The following is a 24015-nucleotide window of genomic DNA, read 5'->3' on the forward strand; positions in this document are numbered from 1 at the left end:
GATGCGGGCAGCCACTGAAGATGCCACTGTTCTCCAGAAACTGGTTGAAAGTGAAAGTGAAAATGAGGAGGAAGAGCTAGTGGAAAGGTTTTACTGTCAAGGCTGCTGTTGACTTAATAGTGTCATGCTGGAATGACGTTACTCCTGCTACAATCAACCATGCGTGGCGTAATCTGCTCAAGGGCATGCCTGAGGACAGGAAAGTAAAGGTAGCAGGCGAACCACAAACAGTGGCGGCAGAGGTGGAGGCAGCTGCATTGGAGGCTCGTCATATTCCTGGCTCTGGTTTTGGTGAAACTACCGACAACGACATCCTAGAAATGTTACGACCCAATGCACCCAGTGGACAAGAAATGTTGAATGAGGATGCCTTGTGTGATGAAGCCAGTCCTGAGGAGAATGAGGAGACAGCTGGTGTTGAAAAGAAAGGACTGCCAATCAGTGAAATAAAGAAGCTGCTTGAATATGGCCTTCAAATTCGTCACATCTTGGAGCAGGACAGTCTTATCAATAATGAGGGCAAGATTGCAGCCATAACCCAGGCTCTGTTCCCTTATGAGGAGATGTACTGCGCTCATGTAAACAATCTCAGGCAGTGTAAAATCTCAGATTATCTACAACGAAAGCAACCTGCCCACCCTGCTAACAATCCTCAACCTTCCTCTTCGAGCTCTCTCTTTGATGAAGACAGTGATGAGGAATTTCATGGCTTCATGAATGATCTGACTCATCGGAGGGTGGTGGAAACCAGTAGCCACCACCAACGCCTCAGAGCCCCCTCCCCCCTCCCACCTACAAATCAACACACGAAGGTAAACTTGTTTATTTTATTTTGTTTTGTTTTGTTTTGTGCATTTCATGTCTGTATTTACTTCAGTATATTGAAATGTGAATGGTATCAATAGATCATGGTAAGATGAGAGGTAAACAAGGTGCTAATTCGTTGAATTATGTTGCTACTCTGGCCGCTCAGAACCAATTTGATTTTTTCCTATTATTTCTTAACAATGGCTATCGCATTTTTAGCTCTCACGGCGATATTAAGGGACCAATTACTCGCGATAGCTGGGGGTTGAGTGTAAGCAACAATGTCATATCAAAATGGTATACTCGAATGCCTAAAATGTCGTTAGGCTGTTGTTGTTAACAATCAACGCGCGTCGGAAATAACAACACCTCCCGAGGTGTTGTAAAGGCATTGCTATCTCTTATATAAATATTCATGTGCACAAAACGGGCTCTTTTTTTTTTTTTAGCTTCATCCAAGCTTTACCATCCAGGATATATGACTTTGTGATGCACAAAATGAAATCTTGCATAAAACGGCAAAAAATAAATTTCAAGATGAGAGTGTAAATTTGCTGCCTGACAGATGCATGCCAATTTGCTCCAGCTGCCACCACCTTAAGTTTCTCTTGCTTTGCCATGGAAGTCATTGCTACCCATTTCTACTGTTGTGCCTTAAGGAGGGAAAGGCGATTCCGTGATTGCCTGGACTCCTTGGCCCTGAGCAATGGTGAGCTGCTGCTCAAGTATCACTTTCCATGGCAGGAGGTAATCCTCCTTTTCAAGGAAATGGAGCCTCTACTTAGAAGCAGGACAAGGGAAAGCCATGCATTGCCTGTGCATACACAGGTACTGCTGACCCTGAGGCTGTTTGCAAGTGTATGGCTCTTTTCAGAGTATCATTGGAGACACTGCTGGTAAGATATTTATGTTTATTGTTGTTCCATGTACAGTAATCCCTTGACATATCAACGCCCCAACATACAATTTTTTTTATATATGACGAAAAATTTCATATAATTTACGCCTTCAAATATGAAGATATTTTTAAGATACAAATAGCCATTGATAGGTGGCGCAGCAATTGCTTGGCTACCCATGTCCACCCAAACATTCAGCCCGCATTGTGTATTGTTGTTCATCCTTTGTGCATGTATGTGTCTATGCTCCTCGGCAGTGAGTATTTTTTCTTAAGTTTTGTGAACTCAAGACCCTCCGTGATCATGAGTCCCAAAAGTAAAAATTTGGCGAGAAACACACAAAATAGCCTGTATTCACATACTGATTACTGCAATGCAAAAAACCAGAAGCCTCTAGATGTCATGGTTACCAAAATATTACAGGTTGAATGAGGTGGTATCATTGGTTTACATGGCCTTGCGTTCGATTGGGTCAGCGGCTTTGGCTAGAACGATAGAAAATGGGCATCATGTATTCTCTCTCTCTCTCTCTCTCTCTCTCTCTCTCTCTCTCTCTCTCTCTCTCTCTCTCTCTCTCTCTCTCTCTCTCTCTCTCTCTCTCTCTCTCTCTCTCTCTCTCTCTCTCTCTCTCTCTCTCTCTCTCTCTCTCTCTCTCTCTCTCTCTCTCTCTCTCTCTCTCTCTCTCTCTCTCCTGTCGCCTGTCGCCTGTTTTGATACCACTCTCATTCTAAAGTTGTCTCCCCGTAACATGGCGAGAGACCCGAGGTATAGAAGTAAGGCGCATGGGAGAGGTGGTGGAATCAGACACAGTGAAATCACTGTCGCTCCCACCATCCATCGTTGGTGACACAGTGACGTAGAGCATATGTTTACTCCTGATGAGTGTTGCCAGCTCACAAGCAAAGAAAACAGGAAGAAAATAGCCAAAATATAGCCGTAAAAACCCTAAACGTCTATCGATGTACCCCGATTCTTGTGTGATGAATGTCTATTGATGTGTCCCGAGTTTTGCGGGTTGAGTTGTAATTTTGGGCAATATAGTTAATTTATATCATGCATACAATAAACATTGCATTTATCTTATATTAAATCTATATTTGGTTGGTATTTAAAGTATGTTAATTTTTTGGAGTAAATTCATATCAAAAGAATGAATGAATTCTATTTCCACTAATTTCTATGGGAAAAATTTATTTGATATACAATTTTTTGATATGCAACGATCGTCATGGAACGAATTAAATTCGTATGTCGAGGTACCACTGTAGTTTGATAGAGTTCTTTTCTTGGCCTTATTACTGGTCTATTTTCTTACATTCTTTTGCATATACCTTCACATTCACCAAAAACAGAAATACAAGGTGGTAGAGAAGTGCCCTCAGGGTCCTGTGCAGGAGGATGAGGGAGGTTTTGCCTTTTTGAGACTTCATCAGTCTGCATTAACAAAGTTTAGCACTTGCTTTTTTAGCAGAGTTTGTCATCATGAAATAACAAACTTCAACAGTGGCTGTATTTTCAACTATTTAGACTGTTGTCACTTTGGCACATAAAGTTGTAAACATTATGTCATATGACTTCCTTAGCGAGTGGGAATGCAAATGCTGCCTTATGATTGGCGGCCTTTGCTCGTGACATCACAGTGATGACGTCACTGCTTTGGTAGCCATTGAGCAGGCTTCAATCAATTAGCAACATCCATGACCAATAATAACAATAAGTGTTCGGGTATACCATTTCTCCGACATCTTTGCAATGTTGTTATCAGACCTGTTGATCGCTAAGGGCATTGTTATGAGCAGCACACTAACAAGTTTTATGAATGCCACCCCTGATGGCTTCTATCAAAGGCTGCTAAAATCTTGCCCATCTTTAGCCTATCTCATTTTTAGATTATTCTCTGTTAGCATGACTAACAGCACACTCCCTGCACTATGGAAAATTACAGGTGTTGCACTTATATTCAAGAAGGGATCCCACTCTACTCCAATAAATTACAGGCCAATTATCCTAACCTCTTTATGCTGTAAGACCTTGGAGATGATTGTGGCTAACCAAATATCTGCATGTCTTGAACAAAATACATTACTAGCCAACGATCACTTTGGCTTTCAATGAGGAAGAACAACAGATGATCAACTTCTGCTCACCTAAAATTTTGTTACCTACAGGTTAGATGTTAGCTGCATAGATATAAATAATATTGTATTTCTCCGAAGCCTTCAATGTGGTCAACCATCAGGTGCTGCTTCAGAAACTCTGCTGCATTGGCAAAACGAGCACACTGCAAAAATGGATATACAGTCAACTCTTGATTAGTGCAAGGGTTATGTTCCTGAAGATATCGCATTATTCAAACATAATTTTTCCATAGAAAACAATGGTAATATGGAGGTTACATTTTGGCCACTAGGAAAGTTTGCCTATTTTGGGGATTAGAAATACAGTAAAGTCCCGGGTTACGTCGGTCTCAAGTAAGTCAAACTCGTAGTTACGTCAGTCCACTATAAGGCAATTTAAGATTAAAAAAATTGAAAATTTATAAATCGTAAAGCGTGGGATTTATTGTTATTGTTGGTGGTTACCCGTCACACCACCCGCCTCACGCTTGAATACAATAACACCCTGCCTCAGTTCCACCACACCATCGCCCCTGGCAAGAGTGTTATCCTACTTCTGCGTTTAGACATGAGAAGGGAGACAGCAGCTGTGTGTGAGGGAGTGAAGAAGAATATGGGAAGCCCGTTACCATGACAACGGGGAGGTTGACGACCTTGAGGGTTCGCGCACCCATCACAACAATAACAACTCCGGAGCCTCGCCTGGGCCACACGACACTCGCAGCTCACTTGCACCATCTACACCTGTCTGCTGATCCCTATTGCATTTCCTGCCCCGCTGCCCATGCTTCTACTCCCACCGCACTGCACTACGCTCCCAGCTGTCTGCCCTGAGCGTCACAACATTCAACCTGCCCACCCTCCTGGCAGCCTCATGGCCACCCCTCTCGGCAACCTGCAGTCCTTCGCGTTCGTGGCCCTAATCAACAACAAAAACAATCTTGTGTTTCGTATTCCTATATAGTTGTAAATAATATAACAATATAACCTTTAACTTTACTTGAATGACCATAAACAATGATTGGTTGAAAACTCGATAATATGCTTTGAAATGTACGGAAACTCGAGTTACGTACAAAATCGACTTACGTCATGTTTCAGGAATGTAACTCTGACGTAAACCGAGACCTTACTGTACTATTAATACATCACTAAGTCACTGAAACAATAAAAATACATGTTCTCACCTGTGCATCTTTCATGTCCAGGAAATCAGAATACGTATTGTTAATTCAATGTGAATTGACATATGAGTTTATATTTCAGGAATATTATCCCATATTCATAAATTTGTTATTAATGCCTTGGATGAAGTAAACCATGAGTATAATTTGGTGATGGTTGGTAACATTGTTTGTTTACCATCACATCAGTTGACTGAGCCATAGAATCCAGACCATGCAGCATCATCATTCCACCACAGGCAACATAAAAAATTTTATGAAAAGAACCAGCACTATTACTACTGCAGAACATGATTTATTAATAGATTTGGTGAGGCAGTTAAAATGCTTCTAGATAAAAGCACAGATGGCCATATAGTGGCCTCAACACAGGCAAAAACTACCTCCTTCAACTGTGCAGGCTATGGGAAGAGGAAAGTCCACCAGCTATATACTCTACATAAATCTTTATCACTTTATCAAGTGATAAAGATCATAAGTTAAGTAGAATTTTGATACAAAACTTGGGAGATGGAAATGCAGTGATTGAAGCTTGGCAGTGGCTATGTTGTTGACAGATGTCGTTCCTCAGACCTGTTCGTTCACGAAGGATTTTTTTATTTATTTATTTTTTTATTATTATCGATGCACTACCAACAAGTTTCGTGAATTTCACCCCTGGGTTTGGTTCCAGTCGTAATTGTTGTAAAATAGGCTCTTTGAACGATAACCTATATACTTTAATGTTTCTAAAGTCAATTAGTTCACAAAAAACTAATAATAGTAGGTATTTAGGCAAAATTTGTGCCGAGATAATGACAGACACGTTCACCTCGAAGGTAAATTCTGCCTGATTGTTGCCTTCCTGATTGAGCTGTGGGAAGGCAGCATTCACTCTCAAGAATACCGATTTCTCCCAGATGATATCCTTCAACTGACAAAGGTGGAAGGTAGTGTTTAAAGACCCATCCACATTCAGACTTTTATGCTGGGGAATAACCCAAGTGCTTCACCAGAATTTCCATATGTGATAAAAGTGGGTGGCACTATGGAGCAGGGGGGACACCCTTGACCAAAGGTATTTTGGTGGTGGGCACCCTACACTCACCCAGTCTCATGTCAACAGTGGACGGGGGGTGTACATCTTCAGGAGCATGCAGAAGGCCTTGGTGGACCAATTACAGGACTCTGGTGTTGCACTGGTCAGGGCATTGCAATGAGAATCCTACCTGCAGTATCTGCCTTCTTCATTCACCTTTTCCACCAAGATGGACTTAAGGAAGTCCTCTTTGGACTCAGGTTTTCTTATTGACCAAGACTGGGTCACAGCAACCTTGGACATGGCAGAAAAGATTGCTTCTCTCACCTTTTAACAGGTACTGGGTAAGGCACTAGCCAGGCCTCACCCTGCTCTGGGTACTCCTTTTGGTTGAGTGTGGCCACAGACCATTTGCGAGTCCTTCCTCTTCTCACCTGCCTTGAGTGGGCAAGTCCACCTGCCACTTGGGCCCAGCCTGTCATGATCACAGCAATCATCAGTCCCAACACAGAACTTCAGATGCTCTCTCCTCTTCTTCCAGCCAAGGACGAAATAGTTTTGTTTTTTACAAGTAGTGCCTTTTTCTTTGGGGAAACCCAATAGGGACTGCCTCTCTCAACACCAAGACATGTGGGAGCTCAGTTCTGAGGAGTTGGTCTGGTCTGTCCTCTGTTACGAGTACAGGATCCCTTTCCACTCTTGCAGCCCTCTGGCAGTGTTCCCTCTGGACTTGATTTGGCTCCTACTCACCGAGTTCCAAGAAAGGCAAGGCTTTGGACTTTGAGATATCAGTGGTAGTGAACATGGGTGCTATATAGAAAGGGCACCTGCAATGCTAGTATCTACAGTCACCTCTTCGTGGTTCCCAAGGCTTCAAGAGATTTTCAGCCTGTTTTAAATCTGTCGGCATTCAACACAATACAGGCAACCCCTGATTAACGAATGTTCACAACGAAATTTCTCTACAATGAATGTTTCCTTTTACTACCATCTGCTTGTATAATGAACACCAAACTCACTTTAACAAAATTTTATCCAAGTGATTTTTTCCAAGTTTGAAAGCCCCGCCGTATTGCACAAGCTGACAGGCTTTTAAATACATCAGCGCCTCTTATGGACAAAACATGCACCCTTACCCTTCCAGACTCTTAGTTCAAAACAATAACAGTGTTCAGCAGCAGCTCGTCTTCCCTCGCTCAACATGCCACCAAAACGCCCTGCAACCAGCCCTGCAATGTCACCTAGTAATGCTAAGAAGACCAGGAAGTCTCTACTCTCAAAGTGAAGCTGGATATTATTCACAGATATGAGAGGCGAGAAAACTAATAGCATTGCTCGACACCATCTTGACTCCATCTACTGTCTCTACTATTTTCAAATTAGCAGACTCTATTAAGAAGGCTGGTGAGATCATATCTTCCTTGCAAGCTAAAAGAACCACTTGAACTCATGACTTTGCAATGGATAAAATGGAAAGCCTTGTGGAAATGTGGTAGATAAGTTTTGTGTGCGGTACAGTGATGTGCCTTTTGTTTACATTCCACAGGTTGTCGGCTAGCGTCTTTTCCACTCCACTCTCCCTTCCTTTATAAATTTAAGTTATCAACATTATAGTTACTTACATGCATACATTCGTGTACATTATAATGACTTAGTCTTAAATTAAACTGCTTAAATGTTTAACTTCATAATTTTTACTTTCATGAAACCTTTTACAGTACTATAATGCACTCTCGCTTTGTTTACTCTCAATGGAAGTTCAAGCCAGGGGTCAAACTTGTTATAATTGGTTCGCTTAACAAAAATTCACGCAATGAATGTTTTTTAGGAACGTAAACTGTTCGTTAAGCGGGGGTTGCCTATATATCCACACCAAATTCCGGACAGAGACCATTGCATCTGTGTTGTTGGTCATTCATTGGTATGATTGGATGGTGTCCATAGACCTTAAGAATGCATATTTCCAGGTGCTGGTGCATCCAGAGAGCTGGAAATATCTTTGCTTCATCTGTAAAGCTCAGCCCTTCCAGTTCAAGGTCCTTTGCTTTGGACTTTCCACAATTCCCCAGGTCTTCACACTGATTTCAGCAGCTTCATACCAGAAAGAATTCACTTCCTACGTTATCTCAATGATTGGCTGCTTCTGGCTCCATCATAACAGGAGTCACTTGCTTTGACTCAGACTCTCCTGGAGCTGTGCTCACCACTGAGAGTTGAGGTCAACTAGGAAAAATTTGAATCTCTGTCTGTGTAAAGAGAGTAGGAGAGTGGAGATTCATTCTATTCCTTTGAAGGCTTGTAGATAACCTTCTCTCCCATCTGGTCGCATTTCTGGACAACACAACATCCCATGGTAAGACTGTGGTTGGTTCTGCTGGGCCATATGGCATTGCTTGTCCATCCTGTTCACAGAGCTTGTCACAGGATGCACAACCTACAGCTTCGGCTGGCTGAGTCTGACCCGGGACGAGACCCAACCTGTTCCGTAAGACATGAGCAGCTATGTGGACCTTCTATGGTGGTTGGAGGATGCCAGTTTCCTGGCAGGATAATCACTTCATGCAGACTTGTGTCTTTACACAGATGCTTTTTCTGAGGATTGGGGTGCTTCAGTGCTTAATCACTCTGTAGTGGTGTTTGGTCCTTAACAGAATGGGCCTTTCATATCAACCTCCTGGAACTCAGGGTGATTTCTCTTGGTCTTCAGCACTTCAAGGCTATGCTACGATGAAGCACTGTTGCCGTCTTCTCTGACAACATGATTACTCTTTCATATCTCCTCAAACAGGGTGAGATGCACTTGTTGTCCCTCAGTACTGAGGCACAGGCTATCCTGAGGTGAGTGGAGCATAATTTTGTTACCATCTTCATCCAGTTTTCCAGAGTTCCAATGTAGTTGCTGACTCCGTTAGTCACAGGTTGCACTCCAGTTTCACCGAATAGACACTTCACCAGGAGGTGTGTGACTCTCTCTGGAAGCTTAGGAGTTACCCATTCATAAACCTGTTTGCCATCAGGTTCAACTACAGAATTTCAACTTTCATCTTGCCGTTCAAGGATCCTATGGCAATAGCAGCGGATGTGATCCTGTACAACTGGGACCATCAGCATCTGTATGCCTTCTCTCCATTCATGGTAGTCAGGAAAGTTATCCATAAGCTTCAGAACTCCCAGGGGATCTCCCTCCTTGTTGCACCAGAATGAATGGTTCCTGGATCTTCTACAGATGACCAGCGGCACACCTTGCCATCTTCCACCTAGACAGGACCTGTTATAGCAGCCTCATGCCCACTGCTTCCACCTCACTCCCTACACACTTCCTCTAGTTGCTTAGAGTCTGTCAAGTGACTTCTTCACTTCTGGAGCTATTCCCGACAGGTTGTGCAGTTCCTGAAACTCACACAGTCTCCATTCCATTTCACCAGAAGTTTGTGGACTTTCTGGTTTACTTATGTCAGGACTGTCATATCTTTCTATCTCTACTGTCAAGGGATATAAGGCTATGTTAAACAGTGTCTTCTGTTTTAAGGGGTTCAAGTTGTCTACTAGAGGATTGGTGAGTTTCAAACCTGCTCTTTTCAGGTTGCTGTTCAAGGGGAGGATTTAATCCTATCACACCTCCTGGAATTTAGTCGGTGACTAAACCAGGAATTGAGACTTTAGTTCCTCTCCTCGGTGGTGGGATGTGACGATGAGGAAAGGCTTTTGTGTCCAGTTTGGGCACCTCAAATGATACTGCCATCGAACCAGTTCACAACCTCGCCCCAGACAGCTTTTCCTTTCTGTGTGGGAGTGCAGCAGACTTTTCTCAAAACCTGCACACTCTCTCTCTCTCTCTCTCTCTCTCTCTCTCTCTCTCTCTCTCTCTCTCTCTCTCTCTCTCTCTCTCTCTCTCTCTCTCTCTCTCTCTCTCTCTCTCTCTCTCTCTCTCTCTCTCTCTCTCTCTCTCTCTCTCTCTCTCTCTCTCTCTCTCTCTCATGCTGTTTGGCTTTTTACCTTGTTTTATGGACGCTTTATTTTGGGTCCAATGAGAGGCACTACCTGGCAACCAATGTCTGCCATGCTGGTTATTACCACCTCACATGGGTATGCCCCTTTCTTTTATACTGTGGACATTCACTGTGATCACCCTCCACTACTGATGCATGATACCACCTCCACTAAATGTGGGAATCTGTGTAATTGGAAGGAACAGGTTTTGTGTGAAACAAATGGAGTATTTGAATTAAAATATATTTTTCACTCTCCTGTTTCTTTTAATCAAACACTCCTATCCTCCCTCCTCTTGCCTACCTTTGGCCGTCCAATAGAATAGGAATGGAGATATGGTGTGTGTGTATTTACCTAGTTGTATTGTACAAGGTTCGAGTGGGGCTCATAATGTCCTGTCTCCATATCTCCATTGATCTAGTTTTTCTATATAGTTATGCACACCATGTGCTGTGACAATTCCATTATCCAATGCATTCCATTTTTCCACCATTTTGCGTGGAAAACTGTATTTTCTAATATCCTTCACACACTGCCTCTTTCTGATCTTTTCATGTCCTCTTGTCCTTCCATCTTCTTCCGTCAACAACACCAGGTCTTTGTCTATCTTTTCAATATTATTTACTATCTTATACATTATTATTAGGTCCCCACGTTCTCTTCTATCTTGTAAGGTTGGCGGTCCCATTTCCTTCAGTCATTCTTCATATGTGAGGTCCTTTAATTCCAGCACCATCTTTGTAGCAATCTTCTGTATCCTTTCCAATTTTCTTATATCCTTTTTAGAGCTCGGAGACCATACCACTGCTGCATATTTCAGCCTTGGGTGTATCATACTTGTGATGATTTTTTTTTTCATCATATCTTTATCCAAGTAATGAAATGCCACTCTTATATTAGTCAACATCTTATATGATAGTCCAGATATCTTGCTTATGTGTTTATCAAGGCTCAGATTTTCTTGTATAATCACTCCAAGATCTTTTTCCTTTTTAGTCTTCATTATTTGCTCCTCTCCCATCAAATAGTTCCATACTGGTCTTCTCTTACTCTTTCCTAGTTCCATTATGTGGCATTTCTTGGCATTAAACTCCAATTTCCACTTCTTGCTCCATTCATAGATCTTGTTTAAATCTTCCTGCAATAGCAGACAGTCCTCTCTAGTTTTGATAACTCTTAGCAACTTTGCATCATCAGCGAATAAATTTATATAACTGTTTATCCCAATGTGAATGTTGTTTACATAAACTTGAAACATAATGGGGCCTAACACTGACCCTTGTGGCACTCTGCTAGTTACTTTACTCCAAGATGAGTATGTATCAAGAAATCTCTTGTCCATTCAAGTAACGTTCCACGCAGTCCTCCTATGTACTCTAGTTTCCAAAGAAGTCTTCCATGTGGGACTTTATCAAAAGCCTTTTTAAATGTCCAGGTATACTGTGTCTACCCATCCATCTCTGTTTTCAAGTCCTGCAATAACACTCAAGTGGAAACTTAATAAGTTTCATACACATGATCACCCTGTCCTGAACCCAAATTGTCTGTTCAATATGACTTACTCCTCTTCTAGAAATTTAACCCATTTTTCTTTGATTTCACATAACTTCCCTACAACACTTGTAAGTGACGCTGGTCTGTAGTTTAGTGGTTCAGCTGCCTTTCCTCCTTTAAATATTGGTATTATGTTGGCTCTCTTCCACTCTAGTGGAACTTTCCCTTCATTTATTGAACTTTTAATTATTTCCCAAATTGAATTCAGTAATTGCTCTTTACATTCTTTTAACACCCAGCCTGATACACCATCTTGCCCCATTGCTTTTCTGACTTTCAACTTATCCAGTAAATTTCCAATATCCTCTTTGTGCACTGCAATCTCCTGTAATCCTTGGCAGTCCAATGTTCTATTAGGTTCTGTGAAATCATTTTCTGCAATGAATACCGTTTTGAAGCTCTCATTCATTATTTCACACATTTCCTTCTCTGTTTGGTATGTCTTCCTTCTTTTATTATTCAATTGTTTCCTTATTCTTTGTTTTGCCGTTTATAAACTTGTAGAAAAGTTTGGATTCATCTTTACTTTTATCCACTACATCTTTCTCAAGATTTCTTTCTTCCTCTCTCCTTACTCTAATATATATTCATTTTTAGTATCTTTGTACTGCCGACTATTATAGTAATTTCCCTGCTTTAAAAGTTTCATCCACACTTTATCTTTTTGCCTTTTTTGTTTGTATGCATTTAGCATTGTGCCAAGTGTGTATTTTTTTTCTGAACTCTATAAACAGGAACAAACTTTTTTACTCCTTCATTGTATTTCTGTAAGAATATATCATATTTCTCTTGTACAGTCTTTCTGCACATAATATTGCTCCACTCAATATCAGCAAAATAACTCCTTAATTTTTCAAAATCTGTTTTTTGCATAATTTGATCTCTCTCTCCTTTATAATCCTCCTTGTAACTTATCTTCTTCCTGCATTTGCATCTCTAATGTCACATGATCACTTTTCCCCAGTGGACTAAGGCAGCATTTCTTAACCTTGGGTGCTAGCACCCCCATGGGGTGCTGAAATCAATTTCGGGGGTGCTGAGGAAGGTCACATATGTGGTGGTAAAAGGTAAAAGGAATACGTTTGGGCAAACGTATTTTTATCGCATATTTTAAAATTCAATACCGGGGTAAACTTTAACGTGATTTTCATATGTGCTGTAGCATAGTGATATAAAACACTTGATTTGTATGAGCGTTCCACTATTTAATATTTAATTAGTATTACAAGCTTTGTATATTACCAGTGTACACGTTCGGTAAGTGTGCACCAGACGGCAAGATGTCCCCACTCCCTTGCCACCGCGGCAGAGCCCAGTGTATATTACCAGTGTACATGTTCGGTACGGTGTTAGCCAATGGTGGAGGGTGCTGGACTGCTTAGGCCTGCCCAAAAGGGGTGCTGAGGTCGAAAAAGGTTAAGAAACACTGGACTAAGGTATTGTATGATTGGAAGGGGACTCTGGTTTCTTTGTGAAAACTAGGTCAAGCAACGATGGTTCTTCTTTCCCCCTGTTCTTTGTTGACTCCTCCACCCACTGGTCCATTGTATTAATCATAGTCAACTGTAACACTTTCTCGTTCCACCTCCCAGCATTGTCCATTACTTCCATCTTTCCAGTTTATTTTTTTTACAATTAAAGTCTCCAACTAAGAGTATTCTTCTATCTCTTCTTATCAAGTTATCTAGGCACTTTATCACCTCTCTTTGCATATCTTTATGTTCTTCTGATCCCCATCTATTAGTCTTTGGTGGAACATATGTAACTATAATTTTTCTTTTCTTCAAATCTTCTGTTCTGATTGTTACTCCCATACTTCCACTTTGTCCTCACCATATTGCACATCCTCCACACATATATTATCATAAACCATTATTAGCACTCCTCCTTCTCCTTTATCCTTCCTGTCCCTCCTCCAGGTATTATATCCCTCCTCTTTAAAGTTGACATGGATCTCTTTTTCAGTTTTGTTTCAGTGATGCACATTACATCAGCTTTTTCTTTCAAATAATCCTGAACTTTCAATATGCTTGATAACAACCCATCTATGTCAGTAGGTCACTCTTAATTTATTGCCTCCTCCACGACCTCCTCTCTTTTCCTTAGGTACCACTTCTTTAGTCTCATATCCAGAACTCTCCATTAAAAATTCTTCTTCTCTATCTCTGTCCTTTTCTTGTTTTTTCCTTAACTTCACTTCGTAGCACTTTCTTCTTTTCCCTTTCCTTTAAGTTCTTATCTCTTTTTATCCATATTTCCTTGTGTTCAACATCATCAGCCAGCTTCCCTTTTCTAGCCATAATTTGCTCTACAACCAATTGAGATCTCATTCTCACCTTCATTGGTGTCCTATCCCCTTCACTGTATCTTCCCAGCCTGATCACTTCCTCCACCTTCTGGTCAAGTTCTTGTGTGCTGTCTTGTACTCGTTTGATAACAGTTTTGGCCAATTCCCTTTCTTCACGTTCTCGTGAATTTATTTGGATTTTTTTCCCTCATCCCATAAATCACTAAGCTTTTTTTTCTTGTCCACTACATCCCGTACCAAATCTTCCTTCTCCTTGATAATTTCTATTACAGCGACTTTTCATGTTCTCCTGAATTTGTCTCCTTACCACTTCTGAAAATTTAATTTTTTCCTCTTCTTGCTCATGTTTCCATTCCTTTCTTAGTTCTTTCAACTTGTTATCACCTAGTCCACCTTCTGCCCTGTCTGTAATCCCATCCTGCACTTTAGCCTGCAAGCTCTTTAAAGCTTTCATAATTTTGGCATGTAAGTTTTTAGAACGTCATTTTGCTTCCTTATTTCCTGAATCTCCTCTTTCAATTCCTGATTTATTGCACTGACTTTCTCACATTCAGCTACTCTCAATTTCAGGGCTGTGTTCTCCATTATCAGTCGGTCTTGTTTGTCCATGAGACTGGACATCACCTCCTTCATATATCTTAATTCTCTCTCTACATTAATAAGCCTTCTCATATTACCTCATTCATCCCTGAAACCCAGGAAATCCTTTTCCATAGCATCATCTGAGTTTCCTTAAACCAATTGGGGTTTCTATAAAACGTTGGTTATCACTCGGCGTATGTTTTGATTCTGCCATGTGCCTGGCAGCACTATTTGGTTCCATCTCTCTCTCGTTATTCATTCCTTATATGTGATCTAACATTTGTTTAATTTGGAGATAGGAGAACCTATGACCCCCTCTCCCCCTGTACATACATCTAGACCAGTCTCCAACTCCTTTTGTAGTAATATCTGCGAGCTGCTCAGATGCGTGTGTCTTGCACGGTGGCTGCGTTATGTGTGTATGTATGTATTTATATATGCATGTATGTATGTATTTTTCATTTTTTAAGTCATGTAATGATTATCTTACTATTTTGCATCTTCTAGGGCAGAACATGGACCAAGATGTATGGCTTCATCATACATTTTGCCCTCCCTGACTCCTGTGTCCTTACAAAGGTTCATGCTGCCAAATGGAGATATTGTTCTTGGCACAAGTTATAAGGAGGCAAAACAAAAAATGGCTAAAAAGCAAAAAATCTTGCTTGTGAATACACGTGCAGCACCATCCCGCCACACCCAGAGAACACTCCCCCGTCTGCTACCTCTCACCTCACAGGTCTAACAGTAAGTGTCCATATATTACCACTTTCTGAATTAATGTTAGTCAACAGTATTATTCTTTTCTAATGTAAAATTCTCTTGATTTTTCCTTAATGATTCTGTATTGTTCTTCATTTCATATAATACAGAAAGCTACTAAGAACAGTTGGTCAAAAATATGTACTCATCATTAGTATAGGTATAAGATATAATAAACAGATTCATTAAATGTAGCATATGTATATTTTTTCAGTTAAACAATGATAGCATAGGCACATAAATGATGACATCAACAACATAAATTTTAAATTTTGGAAGTATAAAATAATCAAATTAAAGTATGATTATATAATACATTATTTCATTATTAGAACAACCATTATATAGAAAAAATAGCATACAGAAAATATTCTTTATGAGCTCAGTACCATAAGTTATTCTACAAGGTTATGTGTTTCCCTTAAATATACACCACAGCCTTAAACTATAAAATATAATTGTGTGTCTACCTACTATCTTTGGTGTTTAATGGACCTCTGTCCTATGAGATGAAGCAAAAACACCGTTGAGCGCAACAGATTAGTCTCCTCCTGAGCAGCTGTGAATGCATGATAGTTTCAAGTAAAAACTTATTTCTCTCAGGGAGTATATAAGAACTACAGTGGGATTACAACAATTAGCAGTGTATGGAAGCATACAGAAACATGTGGCTATAATGAAATAAGGTCACTTTGCTGATCAAAAACTAGCTACTTATAAAAGTAAAATATAATGCAAGCATTTTATTTATCATTTCAATGATACTACCTAATAGTCACAAGTTTAAAGAGATTTTCAAATATATTACAAAACTTGTATTGTCCTTTAACTATATGTTAAGTTATAAAACAAATAATTGCTTTTTATTAAACTTATACAGTATTTCTTTATGTTTTTAGGTTAAAAGAACATAGGACTTAAATTCAAGAATTTTTCACATCAAACTAAACATGAACATGTTTGACTAAAAGAATTTTTCACAACAAACTAAACATGAACATGCTTGACTAAAAGATTACAAAAATTATAGATTCAATTTCCATACTCATAATAAACAATATTCATTAACCTACACTGAATATATTTCTTTCATAAACCAAAACTTCAAGATTCATAGTTTGTTCCATCAGAACTCTTTGTGACACCTGGCTTGCATGTGTGTATGCATGTGTTTTCCAGAGAGAGAGAGAGAGAGAGAGAGAGAGAGAGAGAGAGAGATTTTTACATTTTGAAATCAGTAAATACTTTTTTTAAGTTTGATGGCATGAAGAGAGCAAAGATCTGTTTAAAATATTTGGGTTGAAAATTGATAATAAAATTAAATAAAACTGATGAAATACACAATCACACATTCGTTCTGATTCTTGAGGTGCCACATCACCTTTTCATTCAAGGAAGTATTACTAGGCAAATCACTTGTGCACATAGAATGTAATAAAAGTCTCTCTCTCTCTCTCTCTTAGTTTATTAGCCTTGGATTTCTTGCTTTGATATTCCACAAATTCTAATGGTGGTGATGATGGTATGTTTGTGTGCTTGGCCCACAACCAAGTGATGCAGGGATTAAAATTAAAATATTCAAGTAGGTGTAAACTGTTTGGGATTGTTCCCTTTCACACTGTAGTCATCTAAGAAAGAACATTCTCAGTACATGTTAATTTAATCTTTTGTCGGTTTTTATTCTAGTTTAAGTATTAAAAAGAGTGCAGAAAACTTACATAGTACTTATAGTACTGTTAGGCATCATTGGCTTAATACCTTCACACTTAGCAATGTGATTTGCTTCTTGACTAGTGCTAGTGCCATGTTTGTAGACAGGAACATTGTCACCTTTGATTTTCTTAAGGGTCATCAAGCCCCTTTATTCAATGGTATACCAGCTTGATGGATTTGAGAAAACTCTTATTTATAAAAAAAAAAAAAAAAAAAAAGATAGTTGTTAGAGAAATCAACAGTGGAAATTTAGTAAAAATTATAAGTTTTAGAAAACTGCCTGATGTCATCTTAACAAATTGTAGTAGATTCATAATCTAGGTTTTAAAATGTGAATTAAAAATTACAGTTTCTAATCTCAGTGGAAAGATAGAATAAGAATAATGACCCTAGATCACAGTATACATCACATTGATTAAACACAGCAAAAGCAACAGATCAGTAGATCATGAACCCATAAATATACTGCTGTGCTTATAATTGGGCAACTTTAGTATTACACTAACTCTGAAGGCACATGCAGATAAATGTAGCAGATATTCTAACATCAAAATAAGTCTAATGTATGCATTAAGCTCAACATGCTCCTCCACGGAACATAAATAGCTATAAATATTAATTAATTTTCACATTACATAACATTTAGTATTACTGACCTAAGATGTTTTCATAAAATAGCATATATTTTACATTGATAAAAGTGTCAATATGTGCAGGTTTTATATTTATAGCCTATTTTCTATCAACAATTGCATGGCACTATTAGAAAGAGATCTGTATTTTCTACAGTACCTACAGAAAACCATGACCATGATCATGTTTTCACTATTGTATTAAAATGGATAAAATATATTAATCAAATATTCACCTTAATAACTGTGGCCATTATATATTTTATTTCCTGGTATCACAAGTTCCAAGTATTGATTGACTTTACCATTCATGATTGTTGCTTTGCAGTTTATGTATCAAACTAGGTTTGCTTTGAAGTTTATGTATCAAACTAGGGTTTTAGCATCCAGCCTATCAAACAAATTGCTGAAACAAAGATGAAATATTTAAATAATGAGCACTCATGGGGAGATGGTAGCTGAACAAGTAGGATGCAAAAGAGATTTTTATATGTATTGCTATGTTTTCCAGATACCCACCCTCTTCATGACAACTTAAGTCACATGTAGGGGCAGTTATTTTAGACACAAGTAACTCATTAACCCATATTAGCATTAACTAAACAGATCAATAATACTTAAGTTTAAAGGCACAGTGGCATATATATATATATATATATATATATATATATATATATATATATATATATATATATATATATATATGTATATGTATGTATACAGTGGCCTCTCTATATATGAGCTACTCTATTTATGAGAAATTCAAGACACGAGATGTCTTTCGAGCAAAAATCTTGACTGACATGTGAGAGAAAATCCAAGTTACGAGAATTTCCAGATGCTCCCACTAGGTGGTCGAGTGGTCAAGACCACCCAGCATCAGCCACCTTGTCCCAGCAGTTAGCTGATCCTGTGCTCTTGTGCTGTGTTGTTTTTATCACATTAATCTTCTTTTTTGTGACCCTAACCATGAGTTCTAAAAAAGGAAATGGAAAAGTGTCCTCTGAGAAAAAAAAGATGATGTCAATCAAAATAAAGCAGGAGATAATAGAGCGTGGTGTTCGTGTGAGTGATCTTGTAAAGCAGTACAATTAGTCATCATTGACGATCTGTACAATATTGAAGGAAGATACCATAAAAGTTATAAAACCGAGCAAGGGCTTGACTATTCTTTCCAAATTGAGGACCGACATCTAAGACGAGATGGAGAGACTTCTGTTGTTGTGAATATGCGACAAAGCAAAAAAAAAGAAAAAATTATATATATATATATATATATATATATATATATATATATATATATATATATATATATATATATATATAATATAAAATTCAAATTAGTGCACAAAAAAATTTAGTTCTTCATTTAAAGTTAACTTTAATTTTATACTTTAATTTAAGTGCTTACGTATTGTCAATAGTCTCTCGCGCTCCCTCACACCTCCACCACATGCATACACCTCTGTTAGATGCCGCCGACTTCCTCCATGGTAAGTGCTCATAATAAACTAAACTCGCATTTTATTTTGTTAATATCATCTTATTTATCTTATTACTGTATTTTTATCTTCAATTACTATTTGAATGTGTTTTCAGTAATCGGAAGACGTCTTTTATAGTTATTTTGATTTTGGGAGGCCAGGAACGAATTAATTGGTTTTCATTTATTTCTTATGGGGAAAATTCGTTCGAAATACAAGAAATTCTAGATACGAACTTGATCCGGGAACGAATTCATCTCGTATGTAGAGGGACCACTGTGTGTGTATATATATATATATATATATATATATATATATATATATATATATATATATATATATATATATATATATATATATATATATATATATATATATATATATATATATATATATATATATATATATATATATATATATATATATATATATATATATATATATATATATATATATATATATATATATACACACACACACACACACACACAGTAATCGCCCGCGTATCCAGATCGCCACTATCCGGAATTCGCTACTATCCGGAGCTCCCCCCAAGCATATTCAAACCTAACACGCAAGCAATCCCTCAATGCTGCTAGGCGGCAGCATTTAAGGCGACGCCACACTAGCACTTTTTCCGTAGTCTTCAATGATTTCTGTTGTTTTTTTACTGTCCTGTCAATTCTTTCCGTCATCTTAAGCCAGACGGAACACACCGTTTTCTTCTAGAGTCAATTTTTAGTCAAATTAAGATTTATGATTTCTAACCAAAACTTTTATAATAAAATTTATTTTCTTGCTAATTGGAATGATGCTATAATCTCAACTTAATATCATCTTCATAAGTACATGTAAATGTATTTGTGTGTGTGTGTGTATATATATATATATATATATATATATATATATATATATATATATATATATATATATATATATATATAATATATTGTTCCACCCTAGCAGTGAAAAGTGGTTCAGTTGTTTGTTTACATTTCTCTGTGAGACGCTCCAAGACAGAACTTCCAAGTAGCAAATGGCCAAGATGAGCTGCTCTGTCATTTATGAGTGGACAAAGCTGTCTAAAGTTTCTCATAAAGAGCATTGAAGACCAAAAATAGCAACGAAAAAAATAGCAGCAGCTTGCTGGAGGGTGAAGGGACAGCCATGTTTGTTTACTGTTGACAAATTGCACTTCAAACCATGCCAGTTGCACAATTTAAGTTATGCTTTGGTTTTGCATGAGAAAATTAATGCATAATCCATAAGAATCTTTGCCAAATATGGTAAAAGTTAATTTTGAATTAAAATGCAAAGCAAACAAAACATCACTTTGTTAAGTAAAAAAAAAAATAACCTGGAACTTTTTGGTTTTTCTCTTTTCCATCCCAAATTAGGACAAACCTAAGATGCATCTTATACCAGTATGTATTTTAAAAGTACATAACTTGAATTATATCATAATAATAGCAATGGTAGCTTCTGCAAAATTATTGTTGTGAACATGGCAAATTTCATAATAATTTTTTTTTTTTACAAGATCTGAATGAAATATAAAATGTACCTACCTAAGGTTAAGGGCAAGCAGTTTAGAGATAAATGAAGCAGTATTCCTAAAGACAACACTTTAAATATTTGTGTGAAGGACTAAGAGTTAAGTAATTAGTGCTTGGGAGCCATATCATGTAAGGAATGGAAGACAGGTTTCCCTTTGTAACTCAGCACCAGAGGAATCCATAGTAAGTTGTAGGAATTAATTATTAATGCAAAGAATTGTGATATCAAACACTTGTGAATATTGCTGCTATGAATGGTGTCACTCTGGACAATTACATATCAGTGTAGCTGTGATTATCCAGCCTCCAGAAACTTTCCCAATTTGGAATCTGTCTATTCTTCATTTAAAGTGATCACTGAGCATGAAGGTTAAAGTTAGAAGCATCTTTTATCAAGTACTATTTAAATGCAAAGAATAAGACAGAATTATTCATGATGAATGAGGAAAGATTTATATCTAAGATGTAACAAGATTTCAATAGTTTTATGTGCCTGATAAAATAAATGACTTATGCACTATACTCTTACCAGTATTGCAGCTTACAAAGTGGTTGTTTCAAGCACAAATTAATAGCATTCCAATCATACTGAAAACCATAAACATGCCTTGAAAAGTAATTAGTAAATTGACCATATTTTCTAACTTCTGAAGAAAATATTGAGTTAAAATCAAGAGATCTTTCCATACATGAAGAGATAGTACAATATACAGTGTAAATGTAACATTGCAAGAAACTAACTGAAAAACAGTTTTTAAGTAGTGCAGGAGACTAACTTAAAAACAGTTTTTAAGTAGTGCATTGTACAAAACTTTTTTTTTCTAATAAACATTCTTAACTGCCTGTTTCAAGAAATACATATAGAATAAGTGACTTTACAAACATTTTAATGATGCAAGTTGTCATAAAATTACAAGAAAATTGGTGGTCAATTTAAACTATACACACACACACACACACACACACACACGAGAATCATATGCAGGCAAGCAATAGAATTCTGATTAGCAAGTCATTTGTGTACAAAATTATAATATGCAATCTCATTACAGTAAGATAATTACCAGATAGTAAAACAAAGCAGACGAGTTTAGCCTTTCGCATTCAGAGTTGTGCACAATCTTACAACCATTATGTAAAGTAATTATATTTTGAACTTATATGAAAATATTAAAAATTTGTAGTGTCACTGAAGCTAACAATAATTGACACTTGCATTGATATATCTATCTCTCCATCCAGAAGAGCATGTAAGTATCAGTTACTGTATGTATAATACTGGTTTACAAAGGTATTTCACCATCTTTTTGTAGGGACCTGTTGTGGACCTGTTTTACCATCTTTTCCTGAAAGTCCCTCAAGAAGTCTGTGAGCATGTTGTTATCTTCACCACCTCCATCACGGTCAATGTCCTCACTCAGGCTGGCCACCCTCAGGCTGTGAATGTAACCATTGGACAAGTTTTACAACATGCACTTCTCCATAACAGTAAGTTGTCTCATTTATGCTCATGTTTCTAGTATGAGAAAATTAACATGTATTTCAAAACAAAAGATAATAAAAAGAATAAAAATACTCACAGTGTTACGACATCTGGTTCATTGCTTTGAACAGCAAGATCAATAGCTTTCTGGCCATCATTATCTTTTATGTTCAAGTCCACTCTGTGTTTCAGAAACAGACACACCTGAAACAAGCACCATGTATACAGTTAGAGGCCCTTTATTGAGAGGAAGAATGGCAGGAAGAGAATGGGAGTGTCTCATGGGGCTTATGCATCCATGTTTTGCCTTTTGATCACTTAGGCTTATACCATGTCTAAGTTTTTCTAATAGTACTTGCCGGATACTGTCTCATAAGATCTAGTTAGAAGGGGAGGCAGGTAGCAGTAAAGTATGAACACTCATGGGTACAGATTCAAAATGGCAGCTGCTAAGCGAGAATCTGGATGCACACAATATTGATAGTGAGATGCAGCACTATTGCACCAGATGTGGGGCCTTGAAAATTTTAACCTATTGGCCAAATGTGTAATAGTGAGATTAAATAATGCCAGGTGTGAGGTGGATCAGGATCACCTAAAGCTGAGGTGAGGTGCCTCTGGTGTTTTGCCTCTACCAGTTGAGGGGACCTGATGAGGTACTATGCTGATATTCCCTAGAATGATTACTGTTTCCATGGTAGAGATCCATCTCTGTGTGCTGAGTGCATAACAAAGGTGATAGTGTCTGACATGGAGGCATACATTCTTCTCACTGACTATTTCATGCCTTCAATTAAAATTCTTTGTAATGAAGTTTTCCATGCCCTCATTGGCCTAAACCCTCAGAAGGCTTATGGACCTGATGGGAATCACTCTTGTTCTCAAAAACTGTGCCACTGTGCTTGCACCTTGCCTGGCCAAACTCTTCCAACTGTCAATCATCTTCTACCTTTCCTTTTTGCTGAAAGTTTGCCTACATTCAGCCTATTCCAAAAAAGGGTGACTTCTAATCCCTCAAACTACCACCCTATAGCTTTAATCTTTTATTTGTATAAAGTCTTTAAATCTATCCTCAATAGGAAGATTCTTAAACATGTTATTTCACTATCTTCATTCTGATGGTCAGTATGGCTTCTGTCAGGGCCACTCTACTGGTGATCTTCTGGCTGTCTTTACGGAGTCTTGGTCATCCTCTTTTAGAAGCTTTTGATATAGTCTGGTACAAAGCTTTGATCTTAAAACTACCCTTTTACAGTTTCTATCCTTCTTTCTGCAACTTTATCTCAAGTTTCCTTTTCTGTTGCTACTGTGGTAGACAACCTCTGTTCTTCTAAAGCTATTAACAGTGGTATTCCTCAGGGTTCTGTCCTATTTCCCACACTTTTCCTATTATCCATTAATGATCTTAACTAAACTTGCCCTATCCACTCTTATGCTGATGATACCAACTGTCTCCTCCTAAAAAGGGTGACTTCTAATTCTTCAAATTACTACCCTATAGCTTTAATCTCTTACTTGTCATCCACTCTCTTCCTATTATTCATTAACTTCTTGCCCTATCCACTCTTATGCTGATGATACCACTCTACACCTTTCCATGTCTTATCAGAGACCTTTTAGGATGTTAACAGTTCCTGCAGGGACACTAGAGAATGCCTAACTCCTGCTCTTTCCAAGATTTCTGAATGGGTCAGAAAACTTAGTTGTGTTCAGTGCCTTAAAAACTCAATTCCTACAGCTATAGATAGATAGATAGATAATTTATTGTCAGTTTGCAACATAACAACGTTACAAGTTGAAATTCCTTCTGGCTAGAGCTCATATTGACATAGTTAGCTAAAAGGTATAAAAGAAAAAGAAACATCTCCTACAGTATAAAATCACAGACAGTCACAAGAAGTATCACAATTACACACAAAGTAATTA

The 24015-nt window shown here is 38.0% G+C and overlaps 2 protein-coding genes across 8 annotated transcripts in view; one reads left to right on the forward strand and one right to left on the reverse strand.

Moving 5' to 3' along the window:
- The window catches only part of LOC123505448 (opsin, ultraviolet-sensitive-like), a 163272-nt gene that overhangs the window by 104913 nt on the left and 34344 nt on the right, over window positions 1-24015 (forward strand). For 2 of the 3 annotated variants that reach the window (XR_006675136.1, XR_006675137.1), the window contains exons 11-12: window positions 14967-15206; window positions 21920-22094. Coding sequence is in view for 1 of the 3 variants with exons in the window: in XM_045256738.1 (XP_045112673.1) it covers window positions 14967-15019 (53 nt within the window). In the remaining 2 variants the exon portion in view is untranslated. Of the gene's footprint in view, window positions 1-14966; window positions 15207-21919; window positions 22095-24015 lie in introns of those variants that run through there. The other variant, XM_045256738.1, reaches the window with a different exon arrangement.
- The window catches only part of LOC123505445 (arf-GAP with coiled-coil, ANK repeat and PH domain-containing protein 2-like), a 156656-nt gene continuing 153074 nt past the window's right edge, over window positions 20434-24015 (reverse strand). For 4 of the 5 annotated variants that reach the window (XM_045256735.1, XM_045256736.1, XM_045256734.1 and 1 more), the window contains 2 exons: window positions 22187-22293; window positions 20434-22043 (listed from right to left, as the gene is read on the reverse strand). In XM_045256735.1, coding sequence (XP_045112670.1) covers window positions 21890-22043; window positions 22187-22293 — 261 coding nt within the window. In that variant the 3' untranslated portion in view covers window positions 20434-21889. Of the gene's footprint in view, window positions 22044-22186; window positions 22294-24015 lie in introns of those variants that run through there. The other variant, XR_006675135.1, reaches the window with a different exon arrangement.

This window comes from Portunus trituberculatus, chromosome 18 (genome assembly GCF_017591435.1).
Source record: "Portunus trituberculatus isolate SZX2019 chromosome 18, ASM1759143v1, whole genome shotgun sequence".
NCBI classification, from domain to species: Eukaryota; Metazoa; Arthropoda; class Malacostraca; order Decapoda; family Portunidae; genus Portunus; species Portunus trituberculatus.